Below are 15,232 nucleotides of genomic sequence, written 5' to 3'. Positions count from 1 at the left end.
ATCGCAGTTTGTGCTCATTCAGTGTGTGTTCTTCAGTGACTTCCAGGTTCTATCATGTGTCCCCACGTTTAAGCTGTTTTTTTTGTTCAGGCACTATGTTAGACGGAAGCGGGTCCTCGCCCTCTGCATTTTGAAACCGTCGCGGACACCTAGCAACAGTAGCCGGGGAGAGAGGAGGAGGTGGGCATGGTTCTATTAAAACGAGAATATTTTCAACTAGCGGTTCACTACATTTAACTGTGGTACATGTTTGTGGTTATGTGTATGGTAAGGTTACAAGAACTGTTCTTACCGTACGTATGAACCTAACGCATGCTATTGCTAACCGGCGGCTTGAGTGATTAGCTTCTTTCCTTGCTAAGCAGCTAATGACTGTTAGCATGCCTGTGAAGCTCAGCTCAGCTCCTAAAATGGATCGTGTAGCTAACGTCACTAGAATTTTCTTTGCATCCACCTTTTATGGACAGTGATCTGTAAAGGTAACTGCTGTTTGCCTTAGTACTTGTATAAATATCTTGAGAATCGTCATGTCTTGCTTTTGGCTTGCCTGATGTATGCCTGACCAAGTTGGGCTGCATACATGGGATTGTGCCAACACGAATATTCTTGAGTATGATGTTTATACCAACATGACATTACATTTCCACTCATTCGTCGTTGCCATCTATTTTAAATAGTAATACGTGTTGTCAACCAGAAAGACCGAGGGTGCTAGGTTACCGTTTCCTTGGATTAGTCACGTCTGCAATGGGAGAGCATGATGCTATATTCACACATTGGGGAAAGTGTGTACATGATAGAGACGTACTCAAAATACTGCTTTGAGCAGCATTAGGTGGTTTTGATAGTGGACCAGTGTCCAACTAATCATCTTGAGTTATGTTTTGTGATGATGTAAGTGCCGAAAATAAGTAGCCATGATATAAAAAATGGTGTAGTATAGAGGGAGTTAAGCAGTGGCGTTCTTAAGTGTAGTGCCACAAGTCGGCGTAAGGTATCGTTCAAATGATATTGTTTATCGTTGTGCAGTGCTTTAGAGAGAAACGTGGCAATTAACTTTGTTTGGCGCCTGTCAGTATCGTGTCGCTCAGGTTTGAGTTTTCCCACAGGTCTGGAATGCAGCGTGCGCCCTCCCTTGCAACTGAGCATGCGCAGAACATGTTGTAAACAATGAGACTATTCCAGACCGTCTCCAGCTTTGTGTCTATCCAACAGTTTATCTGTGCAAAACTAACAGCGGTTTCCCTTATCTCTGCGCATATTAAATAAAAAATGTTCCTTGGTAAGTATAGGGACACATTTGTTACTAGATGTCATCACGTACACTTTGATTTTCATCGGTATCATCACCAACGAAGACGTATCAAATTTGTTACGTTGCAGCCCGAAAACCCACCTCGAATGACATATTTGGGCGTGACAGTGTGCGAATGAACCGACTAATATTGTTATAATTTATCTAATTTTCTATATATTTGTAATCGTTAACACTCCAGTCCAAATTACCTACTTTATTCTGTCTGTCAAGATTTTCATCTGAGCAGTTTCCCTTGTGCTAGCTATGCCAGGCACAGCCCCCTCTGCTAAAGCTTACTTGTTAGTTAGCGGGCTAGCTAGCAGATGCTAGTCCCACATTAGTGCGGTTGGTTCCGAAAAGATATAATATGTGGGGTTAATATTATAGGAATATAGAACTTCAGTAGTGCCTGCTTTATTATTGCATTACGTGTACTAATATTTGTAAAAGACCGTGTAGCTGTTGAGCAAACACATTAGCTACATGTAATGGAGTTGTGTAGTCTACATGGAAATACTTATAACTGAAGAGTACTTGTTGGTAAAATCACTGTGTATGCTATTTTTCAACGTGTGACTGCTTGTTGTGGTAATACAGTAATACAGAGGAAGGTAAAAACTTACTAAACTCACTCTGGATTTAATTTTGTTTCACAAAGTTTTTGGTTAATACACAGATATGATCTTAACGAGTAAAGGCCAAGTTATAGTGTACACTAAATTATACAAAACTAAATAAATTTTGTGTTCAGACTGTTAAAAGGCAGACAATACAAATAAATGTGTTTCTGAATGGATGGTTATTATTTGGCAGTGCTGGCAATAGATCTGTAAATAAAAAAGGAAAATCAGGGGATGTCACAATATCCATTTAGCTCTAAAAAATCTCATCTTGCCTAAATGACACTTCCTATATTCTACTTTATTGGTATTCACAAATATCCGGGAGAAATATGACTGAATTTGAAATGTGCAACTGTGGTGCAGTGTTAATTGAGTCAACAAAATTTATGTCAGATTCTTGATATTTAGTTTAAAAAAGTATGGAATACTAAAGAGATTAGTGCTAATTATCATATTTCTTGTGGTTGTTCAGTTTAATAACAACAGCTGGTCACGATTGCTGACGTGTATTGTGTGATGTGCTGCAGGGAGCTGAAGCATGGAGGCGGTTCTGAGCAGGCTGAGGGGGCTAAGTGCCGATGAACTGCGCGAGGAGTTTGCCCGAGCGGACCTTAAGTGCGGTCCCATCACAGCTACCACCCGAGCCACCTTTGAGAGGAAATTAGCCCGAGTCCTGGCCGGGCCAGAGAACAGTGCCACTGAATCGGACAACAGCTCTTCAGCAGGAAATTTGGTCAGTGCAGCCTCTGTTGCTGATCATGCCAACCCTGTGCTGTGTGCCACCTCAGCTCCCACCAATGCTGCACCAAGTAGGAGCCCATCTGAGGCTGCCAGTGAAGAGTTGGACTTTGGCTACGGTCTGGGTCTCAACCCTCCAGAAGAAGAGGAGATCTCAGTAAAGACAACCTCAAACAGCTCTGCTGAAGGCAGTAACTTTCAGTCAAAAACAGAAACCCCTTCAAAGCCTGCACAAGTGTCCCCAACCTTTTTTTATGGAGTATGTCCACTGTGGGAGGATGTTTTGGCTAGAAATGGTAAGAGAGGCTGAGCTTGTTACTTTATGTGGTGTTATACAGATGTGATTGTTACATATAGAGAGTTAACAAAAGTTGCAGCAGTGTTCAGCATTACCTACCGTGTTGTCTTAAATTTTCGGGAACTGCAGTAAAAAGGCTCTGCAAGTATGGGAAAAAATACTTTCCAAACACAACTACATCTCTTATGTATTTGTGAGTCCATCATCATTTCATCCAGTCTGACTTTGACTTTGATAAGGGGATGGAAGTGTGATTAATATTTCCTACCAAAGTATATTTACAATATAAAAAAATACAGTTAAAGATGATAGCTGCAACTTACTATTCATCTCAATATGGAATAATATGCAGACTATTTTCCTTGATTAATCATTTTTGTCTATGCCCATTATGACTATACAAAGCCCAATGAGACTCTAACCCATATTATATATAGTTCACTATACACAAAGGAAAGCATCAAATGCCCACATTTCAGAAGCTGGAACCATCAAATGTTTTGCATTTTCGCAAAATAGTTGTTGACAAAGTTTCCTTTTGATCTACTAATTGATTAATCACCTAATTGTGTCACTAAAAATCTAATTTAAATGAAAAAAAGATTTTACAACTTAAAAAATATAAATAATCAATAACAGTGAGGTTGGTAAGAAAGATATTTTTTTTCATGCACAAATAAATGTTCTACACCCAGAACCTTTATGTTGAATTTAGTGCTACATAACAATTATGTTGTAATGAGATTAAGGCGAGAAACAGCTGTAATTAGTAAAATTTTTCTCCTCTCAGTAACAAATTATTTCCATGTTTGTTCAAACAGAAGTTTCAAATGTTTGTTTTCACCATTTTTTACTTTTCTTTCACTCATATTTATTGATAGTGCTGAATGCTGCAATGCTTTTATGTAGTGTAAACAAAAACTATAGCCATAGTACAACAATATATTTTCAGCAGTTATCGAAACATACATCTAAATATAGTTTCAATTCAAAGGAAAAATGACAAGAGAATAAAATGGCTACTTTTTTTGTTTTGTCTTTTTTAGAGAGAGCACATGTATACACAGATAAGAAAGATGCCCTTCAGGCTGTAAAGATGATGAAAGGAGCCCGCTTCAAAGCTTTTCCCAACCGTGAGGATGCGGAGAAGTTCGCCAAGGGGATCTGCGACTATTTCCCCTCTCCCAACAAATCAACACCCTGTGTATCTCCTGTCAAACCAGGCCTGGTCATTAGTAAAGGTAAGCAGATAAGATGTATGAGACGTATTTGTAGAAATGGCCATAGCCAACCAATTTCTAATAAAATATATAACAGTGGATCTGTTTATGTATTTTATTGGAAATCTTTTGAAAGATAAACCCTGTCACAGTTTGACCATGGAGCACACCAGCCTTGAACAATAATTGGAGTTTTCAACTGCCATGCTCATCCTTCACTCTCTTCTCCCTCTTCATGCTAGACAACATGGAGGTTGATACCATCAACCGGGAGCGGGCCAACAGTTTCAAGAGCCCACGGACCCAGGACCTGACCGCCAAACTGCGGAAAGCTGTGGAGAAGGGCGACGAGTTGGCCTTCAGCGAGCTGGTCCTGAGCAACCCGCGCTATCTCATTGGCTCAGGGGATAATCCCACTATTGTGCAGGTGTGTGCTGTCAGTTTTCCTGAAGAATTAATACATTTTGTAGTTAAATTAAGATGCAGCATTGTTTGAGCTTGTTGCAGTAGTAGCCTACTGTTGTGGGTATTCAAACTCTTTGCTGTTTATAGAGATGCATATCCTGACTTGAATATTGTCATTTGTTGATACATAAATGTATTTTCCACATCGGTGCCAACCTTTCCAGCTAATTCTTTTCTGAAGACTAAAGTCGCTAATGTGACAGAAAACAGAACTATGTGTATCCAATGAGTTCATTTAAAAAAGAACCTTCTTTCGTCACTTAGTGCTAAGACTCCTCAACAATGTACAATTCAAACTCTACTTTTGGAGCTAAGTAATAAAAAATAAAAAAAACACATTTAATGTGCAGAAGAGTGAAGAAGAACGATGCCGATAAGGTAGAAGACTGTATTGCTGGCTGATGATTCAAGACTATTAACAGAGGTTTTCATTAGTTTTCTTATCCTGTCAATTTATAGTTTCAACTACATTTAACTGAAAATAAATTGCATTTTACATATTGAATCAGTTTTTAGAAGTTTAAATCTGCAGATTTTATGCTATATTATAAATACTAACCGCTGTTTCTTAAGATCGAGTCATTAAAAAATAAAATAATGATGAGTGATAAATCCCCAACTTCAGCAGGTGAAGTTAGGGTCAGATGCTGCTTTTTGACAGAATTAAACATCCTTTCCTGTTGACAGGAGATTAAAGAGGATTATGTCCTCATCCATATAGTTGTTCCACTGTTTTGTCTGGTTAGGAGGGCTGTCGGTACAATGTCATGCACGTGGCAGCCAAGGAGAACCAGGCGGGAATTGCCCAGCTGCTGCTGGACACCTTGGAGAACCCAGAGTTCATGCGCCTCATGTACCCAGATGACCAGGAAGTCATGCTGCAGAAACGTATCCGCTACATTATAGATCTTTACCTCAACACCCCAGATAAGGCTGTAAGTTTTTTCATACCAGCTAAACTAGATTAGATTAGATTCTTTCCAAAGGTAGTAAATGTGCTGTGTTCACATTGTACTTTGCTGTGTTTCAGGGGTTTGAAACGCCGCTCCACTTTGCCTGTAAGTTTGGGTGTCCGGATGTGGTCAATGTTCTGTGTTCGCATCCTGACATCGATAAGAACTGTAAGAACAAGGATGGCCTGAAGCCTTGTGATGTAAGAAGGTTTATTTAACTTAACAAATTTTTAAGATAACATGCACACCTATTTGACATAGCCTGGGCTGTCATTACTGGGGGTTAATACACAGAAAGTTTTCATGAATGTGTGCACATACATACAATAGCTGTCTTGAAGTTACTCAGCCTTGCACCGTACTGCTGACCTCTGAAGACCTGGCAGTAGCTGAGGGAGATACAGTTATGCTCGCTCAGGTTTTGAAGCTGTGACCTTTCAGCTTGCTTTTCAAATCGTTTGGCAACAGTCACTCAGTGCAACATTGTAAGCTAAACTTAGATGAGCAAATTCTTTCCTCAATTGATTCAACAACAGCTGTATGTTTTTTTTCTTTTCCACAGCTTATTTGTAGCAGAAAAAATAAAACCCAAGAAGTGAAGCAGAAGATAAGTGACTATTTGGAGGGTAAGGACACACTCATATTTCCTAAAACATGAACAGTTTTTGTCCCTATGATCTCTCTGTTTCCTGAAGGACACAGTCTAGTGCCATTTAGTGTACATGCACATGTCATTGTTAAATAAGAAAAAAACATGTTATGTAGTTTGAATTCTGCTCTGTTTTTTATTTTAAACGTTATTATTTTTTAATCTGTTCAGTTTGTGATGGTGGTAACAATGTTGGCTGATAGTAGGATATAGGCAGAAAACATCATTAGCAGGTTGTGGTGCTTTGGGCTTGTGGCTGGCTGTGAATACTAGTGAATGGGCTACTGACAAGTTTGTATTACAAATCACTTCACAGCTGCAGTTGTGTGATGTTGTTCAGTCTTCAGAGAGTCAGTCTGGGGTGTGAAAAAAGGGTAAATCTGATAATTGCAGTGTAAGACTAGAACTGTACTAAATTTGATGTGTGAGCATGGCACTTGGCATCAAGCTCTGCTCGCAGTATCTCTCTCACTGTCCTGGGCAGAGACTGACAGCACCATATGCAACAGATATTTCACAACACACAAAATTAGATTTTGTTGTGAAGTAGACTGGCAGCTTGAGCTTTGGTTCCCACTGGTGTAGCCATTGTTGTGTTAAGTGCTGTGAATAAAAGTCTTGTCCATCGAACAGTGTTTAAAATTGTAATTGTCTGTTGTCTCTCAGACCGCTGCTATATCCCTTTGTTGAGGGCAACCGACAACACCTCTCAGCCCATCATAGGTGCTCTGTGGTCACCTGAGTCCTCAGAAAGTCTCTCGCTGATCCAGCGGCACACAAGAAGCCCCATGGATCCATTGATGACCGTCACAGCCTTTGCTGGACCCCTGAGCCCATCTAAAGCAAGTTCTTTACCTGTCTCGTTATGTTTGTCTTCTCATGTCATGAAGTCGGGAAGTTTTGAGACCAAAACTAGAATAATTTTCATCATTTGAAACATATCTTGCCTAGAAAATATATCCTTCTCTTGTAGGCAGATGACTTTCGTCGGTCCTGGAAGACGCCACCCAGAGACCGAGCCGACCTTTTCCACAACATCCTCAAGTCTGATCCTGACCGTGGGGCAGAGAGAGTGGGCAGGTTAGTCCCACATAGTAACCTCACTGCTTTTATGATATCTATGAGTTTATGTCTGTCGTCCGCCTCTCTGGTAGTGAGAGGTAAACGAAATAACATGAGAGGTTTCAAATATATGATGATGCTACTGGGTTCATTGCAGATTGCAGTGTAGATTTCAGAGAAGGGATACTTCCCCCTCTGTTTGGGACACAAGCACTTGTCCCCCCCAACAGAAACATGAAGGAGCAGATGACTTATTTAGAAAAACCCCTATAACATTACTCATAGACGCAACAATGCCACACACACACACACACACACACACACACACACACACACACACACACACACACACACACACACACACAGTGTTGTGATCTTAGTCAGCAGTGGCACAGGTTCTCCTCCTCTCTTTTGGTGCTGTGTGTATGCTGGCAGGTTGATGAGCCAGAATTACTTACCTTATCTTATTGTTGCCTGCCCATAAAAGCTTGCTAGCTAGCTAAAATAGCAGCAAACCAGCTAATCCAGCACAGCAGTTGTCCAAAGACAGTCATACAAACTGCAGCATGTGATTTGTTGACAGTTTGGGACATTTGAATGTGAATTTTATCAATTGGAATGTATTTACATATTATAAATTCAAACAAAAGTTTAAATAAAAAATGTTTTCATTATGAATGTGAGATATTTTCAACAAGATTTTGATGCTATTAGGGGAAGTTCATGAGTTGGATCGACATCTAGTCTCTCTGACCACAAGCAGTGACAAAACAATAGTCACCTAATTGCAGTTATTTTGTTAATTCCTTCCTTCAGGGAAGGTGCAGTTGAAGTGTGTGAAGCAATTAACAGAAAGTCTCTTTCATTTGATTTTTGCATAGGTTTTGTTAAACTGCTCTTGGATATAATGACCATATGAATAATGGTAGTTGCATGCTGGAAGCACCACTCACTCAGACAGAGAGAGGGCGAGAGAGGGAGGCAGAGACAGACAAACACATAAGAGGTCATATATTATAGACAGCTTGACATTTTAAAAAGTGTTTTCCAGGTCAGGGGACAGTGAAAATGGAAAAGGACATACATGTTCATATTGGATTAACTCAGGATAAAAAAGTAATTTTCAGTAGCAATTGCTTTTTAGAAACATGAGATGAATCCCCGTATTTTGGTGCAATCTGAGATTAGAAAATGTTTTTAGGTTATTAAGGAAAGTTTGTGAGTTAGGTCTACAGCAATGGAATAGGCTGCAGGCTGGACCTCTTTTAACATGCTCTTAATTGGCACTAAATTAATAAGAATTAAGAGGAATTATTTTCTTTTTGTAGCTCTAATTTTTTAAGACATTTTTGGGGTGTTTCCGATGTTCTTTCCACCCTCTGTAGGTACATTTTATAGATATTTTAATTATTTTAAAGCTAAATTTTTTGTTGTTTGTTTGAGAAGATAGTGTGCACGGGCAGGGAAAGAACCTTGAGTGAAGATCCAAAGGAGCCTTACCAGCCAAATCTGAGGGAGATGGAGCCATAAACTCTGTCCAACAGTCTTAAAATTTCATGAGAAGGGGTTTAAGGACTTTCTGTGGTTGCATTATGCTCCAGTGCTTAGAGGGGTTTGTGTTTCCATCGTGTGAACACCTTTAATGACAAAAATGCAGACTTTAATTCAAAGGTCCTGCATTTGTTAGTGTAGGACTTCTAAAAGAAGGTGATAGAAAAGTCCAAAGGCCATGCATCTTCACATGCCCATGCCACTCAGTCTTGGTAAGTCTCTATCAAGCGAAGTCCACAGAGACAAAGTTCTTGCGTGCATTGCAAAAGCAACAGGAGGACGACAGACACTGTCTGTATGAAGTAGTTGATGCAGTTAAACTCTTGGCTAGGCAGAGGATAAGCCTTCAGCGGACACAAGAAAGAAGAGGGTAATCTCCAAATGTTAAAGAATCGATTAGAAACTCACTCCATTCTCTGTAATTGGCTTGAGAAGCACAGCCACAAACTCCTTGGCAATACAGTTGAAAGAGACATTGCAGCTTTTAACACTCAACAATTAGTGCGGTTCTCTCTAATAAATGATGGAGGTTGGATTAGATTAGAGCGTGATTTGGTCCCATGTAAAGAATTTGTTGGTGTCAAGCAACATCAACAACTGGAGAAAACATTTGTGCCATTGATTTAGAGGACTCAAAAGGATGAATTTGCCAGTGTCGTGTTTGAGACGAAGGGCATAGGATGGGGCCGCATATATAGCAGGCAAGAACTTGGGGGCACAAGCACTTCTCAAGAAGCAACAGTAACTGGCTTTGTACGTACACTGTGGGGCACATTGTGTTAACTTGGCAACTGAAGCTGCCTGCTGGTCATCGCCTTGTCAGGGAAATTCAAGACAGTGTTTGAAAACAATGTAAAATCATCAAAAAGTGCACAATACAAAACTGTCAAGCCTTTGTGCCCAACAAGGATGGCAAGGCACAAGGTCATTGACTCAGTCACTGACCAGTATGCTTCTGTGCTGCACAGTCCAGAGGAGATGGCCTTAGGTACAGCAGATACATCAAAACAAGGCAAATGGGATGTTGGGACAGGTTTAGTGTAGGAACAAAAGCTGGGTCTTCTCCTTGGGTCAGACGTAAGGGGAGAGCTGGATTGCATGAGGACATGAGAACATAAACAGCAGTAGACTGTAAGAGCCACACTCCAAATGAAACAGGATGAGAGACCATGCAAAAAGCTGTTTGCAATGGCAGAGGAAATTGTGACTTCCGTGGATATTAGGGGAATTCTGTTATCTTGTTTCCAGAAACCACCGAAGCTCCTCTGTGTTGGAGCAGACATGCATGTCCCAGACACACCAGTTGCCTTTCGATCATTTTAAATGCCCCATGGCCTGGCTTTGTAGAGGGCTGGGAAACAGAGAGGCAAAGAAAAATTTTGTTTTACAAAATCGGACTTACAAAATCGGTGTGATTTCACACAAACCGTTAGTGAGTATTGGTTTACTTTCAAAAGCAAGAAGAATGGAATCGTTTTTTTCAGTATGAGATCTGTAAGAGACCTTACAGGGAAATATTTGAAAGTAATGTTCAGACAAAACCTACGCCCATTATTGTGAAGAATGTACAGCACGGTGAGTGTGTCTTTGGGGATTATGAACAATTTGGGCCATGTGTAACACACCCTAGGTTCAAATCTGGTTCATCATTTGTTCCATGTCATCACCACTAAGTTTCTCATAATTATTTTCCGTTTTCACTGTATGTAACTGAACAGTAAATTTAATTTGATGAATAAAAAAAGTAATTGAAAGCATCAAATTAGTACTGGAAATGACTCAAAAGCACATAAGTTTGTTTGGATGTGTGTCTGTAGTATTATTAACAGTATGTATGTATGCTACAGATATCAAATCTAATTTTTTTATAAGGCACATTTAAATATAGCAAACAGCTGGCCAAAGTGCTGTACAACATCTGGAAAACACAAACAACATAGAGAAACAACATCCTGTGTTGTCGGGAGGTATGTGTTGCATTAGCAAATATTCTATATTAAATCTGATATCTGAAAGAATCTGATAAATGCTCCACTGCCAATGTAACAGCAAGTTATTCGCACACATAAATTTCTATAATTGCAGAGTAATTAAATCTTATTTGTAGTTTTGAGTTGGTCAGTGAAAGTTAGATTCATGCTCCAGCAACTACGAGAACACCACTATTTGTGACTAATAAATACAGAGCTATGGCTTATTTGTATGTGTAATAATTGGGTCCTTTATTTACAGAGACCTGGCTCATGAGATGGGCCACCCTTGGGCCGAGTATTGGGACTTCCTGGACAGTTTTGTGGATCTGTCATCGACTGAGGGGCTAAGAAAGCTGGAAGATTACCTGAACAAGAAGGATTTCAGCCCACGGGCTCATGAGGAGGCTGGGGAAAACGAGACCAGCAACAGGTTCAAAAGCCCGTCTCCAGGTATACTCACCTGCTCTGTGTCAGGGAAGCTACAAGGTCTGAAAAAAGTATGAATTACTGAAATAAGAAATGGGACATTTCAGATCATCCTCCGTGACTGAATGTGTTAATTGGCATTGAACTGTATGTTCTCAACTATAGCCTCTTGTTAGGTATGAAAGAGACAAAGCATTTTGCAAAGCAGCTAATCTGCTGCCATGAAGAATTGTAGCTAAAATTACACCGTTTCTGTTTTGGTGATTCATCATCCCTGGTTGCAGGCAAGCCCAAAAAGTTCTGCAACTCCATCTCTGTTGGTGCCTTCCTGGACGAGGGTGATGACATCAGCCTTGAGGAAATGAAGAACCGTCAGAACGCAGCACTCACCAGCATCACCTCCTCTGCTGCATCCAAGGATGGCCTGAAGGGAGCAGTGGGCGGCCGCGAATTCCACATCCTGCCCATTGCGCTGCACCACCGTGGGGCCGACCTGATCGAGACAGCCGCTGAGCAGGACCTGCTGTGCTGCTGCGATGACGGCCTCCTGTCACCAGGCGTCGTCTGCAAAAATGGGGTGTGTTCCTCCTCCAGAGATAGGACTCACAATGGAGACAAGGTGTCCCCTCGCACATCCCCGTCCTCCTCCTGCCTGCTGTCGCCCATCTCCAACCTCATGGTGGAGTTTGAGCGCATGTCACTGCAAGAACCGCTGGACAGCCCCACCAGCTGCAGGGAGAGAAGGAGCAGTGGAGGGAGTCGGCACAGGGACACCTACGGCTCCTCCTCCGCCACAGACCTGAGTTCTGGGCTGAACCGCCTGTCTCTCGGCCACAGCAGTCAGGACGGCGAGGCATTGGAAGGTCCAAGCTGGAGAACAGAGGGAGGGGAGACAGAGGAGAGGCGCAGCAGCGGCAGTTCACAGGAGTACTTTGACGCAGAGGAGAGCCTTGAGTTACTGGGCAGGACTAGGGGGTCAGTAACAGGGGGGCGCAACTTCTGTGCTAGGTCCAAGTCATGGGACCATGGGGGTAGAGACCTGAGCAGCTCAGGATCCTCAGGTTCTTCCTATAAGTCCTTAGATAACTCCCATGAGTTCCTACCGAGGACTCCACCGCACATAAGAAGAGGATTTTTCATCGATGGGTGAGTCACTGTTTTTTCTGCATGATGGGAGAGTAGATACAGGTGGAAGTTACACCCCCACCAGTTTTAGGAATTGCCCGTTATAATGTAACTTTAGACTGATATTGGAACTTTGTAGCTAACCCTGTCTGTTTTTCTGGGTCATTATGGTTTCTTATTCTAGTCTAGGCATTTACTCTGAAATACCAGCTAACTCTTAACTATCATTGATTATCAAGTAGCCAGTTATAAAAGGTTTCATGATCCCCTTAACTTAAAAGTTGTGATGACAATGAGTCAATGTCTGCATGTGTGATAAGTTTTCCATGTTTTCACAGAGATTCACCAAGCAAGTTGGACAGACAGGTCTTGTCAGCAATAGACGGCATAGACGTCGATTCCCAGAAGTATCCCAGCATTCATAAGTGGAAGAGCACAATGACGTCATACTCTGCATCAGAAATGCAGAGGTTAGTATATTATGAGCTAAATACTGTAATAAAGTAGATGAGTTTTCACATATTTTCACAAAAAAAGAGTAAGGATGATAATTAAAGCAGAAATTACACAAAAAAGTCTAGTGCAGAGGTTTGCTACTAGAATGTTTTGCAGTTACATTCATGCAATGGGTTAGTAGTAAAGTGAAATGCCAGTGAACGAAGAAGTGTTTTCTTTCCAGAGAATAAGTAAAAGACTTTCAGCTGCGAGACTGTAAATCTGTACGACTTTACCTTTCAGTATTAATAGCAAAGCAACAATATTGTAAATGTAACCACTGACTGGTGTTGATGTGTGTCTTCTAGCTGGCCCAGCCCTGCGGTGGTAAAACCACGACTCAGGATGCAGCATCAGACTCCCGGCTCCCCGGTCAGCGGCCTGATCTCTCCCACCGGCCGCTTCAGTCCTGCCCGGCACGCTGCCTCACCAGACTTCAGCCCCAGCCGTTACAGCCCTGCCAATGCTAGCTACATCCAGCGCATTCGCCTCAAGCACTTGAACGAGCCACCAGTCTAAATGCCCCTCCCCCTGCCTCTTACCACTGCGGCCATACCCTCTCCAAACCCTAACCCTAACTCCGCCCTTCCCTCCCCACCACAAACCCAGCTGCACCAAGGTGGCTACACCAGAGCTCAGAAACCACATACCTAACAGAAATATGCACAATTGTCTGGAAGATTTGTATTAATGATGTATGGTACTACTCCTATGTAATACAGGAATTCTCATCACGTTGGGTTGTGATGTACACTCAAGACTTTAAAAAAAAAAAAAAGAAAAAAAAAGAAACCTTGGTAATTTATGTACTGTATGGGTGTGGACCATGTTGAATTGACGGTAATGTTAATTGTGGCAAGTGTGAAGCACCTGTAGTCAACTTTTTTGAATATCGTGAATTCAAGCCGCACTCCCCAAAGTTAGTTGGTCACTAAAACCTTAGTGTGGAATCCTCAACAGGATTCTGTCACTGAAGATGTTCTTAAAAAAAAAAGTAAAATGTCAATATTTTAAAAATTATTTTTTGTATGTTGGTCAGTAGCACAAAATTTAAATGTTTTTATTAATGGTGTTAAAACCGACTGCCATTTCCTATGTTTTTCCTCAGTTCAGGAATTGCCTTAATTTTCTGAAGTGATGGACTAGTCCTCTGTCAGTTTTCATCGGTCACAGATGATTATGGCAAACATGGGAAAAACTGATAAGACTGAGATCTTCCATGTTTTTATTTTGTTCTTCAATAAATGCATACATTTTCTATCTTTTCTCGGTGGTTCCTGGACATGTCTTGACTTTTCCTTTCAGCCACTAACGGCGGCCTTAGACTGTGCAATTTTTATTTTCATGTTTTCTCTTTAATATCTTTCAATCACAAACATCTCGCACAGTGTGAGTATGAGTGACAAAACACACCCATCAGTAAAACATATTTTCAAGTTTGTCTTGTCTGGGCTAAACCTTCAAATTGCTCAGTCTGAGACCACCTTAAAGCTGTATTAAGAGATTTTTAACCACTACAGGACAGAAAGACAGAAAACTAACTCAACAGCAACAAAACCCTGATGTTTCATAGCTTACTAAGGCCTATTGTGGCCATCTTGTTAACAAAGAACTGCCTTAAGCTTACAGAGAACACACCTGATTAGCTGAGAGCTGCATAGAGCTGGATTTTGATTCCCAGTGGGGTCAGCAGTCCTCACAAACCTTTTCACATCACAAATTTGATTCAGCTTTTATTTCAAAATTAGAGCTTAAGCCCATAGTTATTTGTCATGAATCTCAAATTGGCTAATGGTAAACTCATGTACACATGGCAGGATCCTGTAGTTCTCCACTTGTTAAGTCTAATGGAACGTGAGTGTAAAAACCTGCTGTATCCAAAATATTTGTAACTTAGGGATAAATTTGCTTCTGTAAGAGGGCTCATCAGCTACGTCTAGGACAAAAAAGCCAATCATTTTAAATATTGAGATTGCCACTCTACTTAGGTTGGGAGAAACAAGTGTTCTGAATGTAAATTTTTTTTGTGAACTAAACCTTTATCTGAGAGCACAAACTACTTCACTGAGAAGATTGTATTGTCATCCTCGTGCTCTCAGGTGACAACAGATCTAATTCTGGTCGCTGAATGTTTATGAATGTGGAACTTTGCAAAAATGCACCTAAACAACTTAAAACATGCTTCTTGTGCTTTTAGCATTCTGTGCTTTATTAAAAATTAATGGTGAATTCTCTTTCTGTATGTCTAGACCTCATTTGCTTTCAACTAATCAATAAAACATCACTCCTACTTTACTGCCAATGTGTCCTTGAGCTTTTCTTCAGTTATTTCTGTGGCATTAATATCAGCCAGAAAG

The 15,232-nt window shown here is 40.9% G+C and overlaps 1 protein-coding gene across 3 annotated transcripts; it reads left to right on the top strand.

The window, feature by feature from the left end:
- The first annotated feature begins 85 nt into the window (after positions 1-85).
- On the top strand, positions 86-15,170 carry ankle2 (ankyrin repeat and LEM domain containing 2). 3 transcript variants are annotated; one of them, XM_056377355.1, is made up of 13 exons: positions 86-180; positions 2,448-2,954; positions 4,003-4,197; positions 4,419-4,603; positions 5,388-5,576; positions 5,672-5,794; positions 6,157-6,220; positions 6,910-7,089; positions 7,221-7,323; positions 11,089-11,279; positions 11,540-12,401; positions 12,719-12,850; positions 13,184-15,170. In XM_056377355.1, exons 2-13 carry the CDS (start codon positions 2,459-2,461, stop codon positions 13,392-13,394), a joined length of 2,931 nt encoding a protein of 976 aa, XP_056233330.1. In that variant the 5' UTR covers positions 86-180; positions 2,448-2,458; the 3' UTR covers positions 13,395-15,170. The 3 variants fall into 3 exon arrangements, with proteins under 3 accessions (XP_056233330.1, XP_056233332.1, XP_056233331.1); XM_056377357.1 differs by lacking the exon at positions 86-180 and adding an exon at positions 213-479; XM_056377356.1 differs by lacking the exon at positions 86-180 and adding an exon at positions 1,161-1,282.
- The last annotated feature ends 62 nt before the right edge of the window (positions 15,171-15,232 follow it).

Source organism: Seriola aureovittata, chromosome 5 (genome assembly GCF_021018895.1).
Source record: "Seriola aureovittata isolate HTS-2021-v1 ecotype China chromosome 5, ASM2101889v1, whole genome shotgun sequence".
In the NCBI taxonomy this organism is placed as follows: Eukaryota; Metazoa; Chordata; class Actinopteri; order Carangiformes; family Carangidae; genus Seriola; species Seriola aureovittata.
This window is presented reverse-complemented; position numbering and strand designations above follow the sequence as displayed.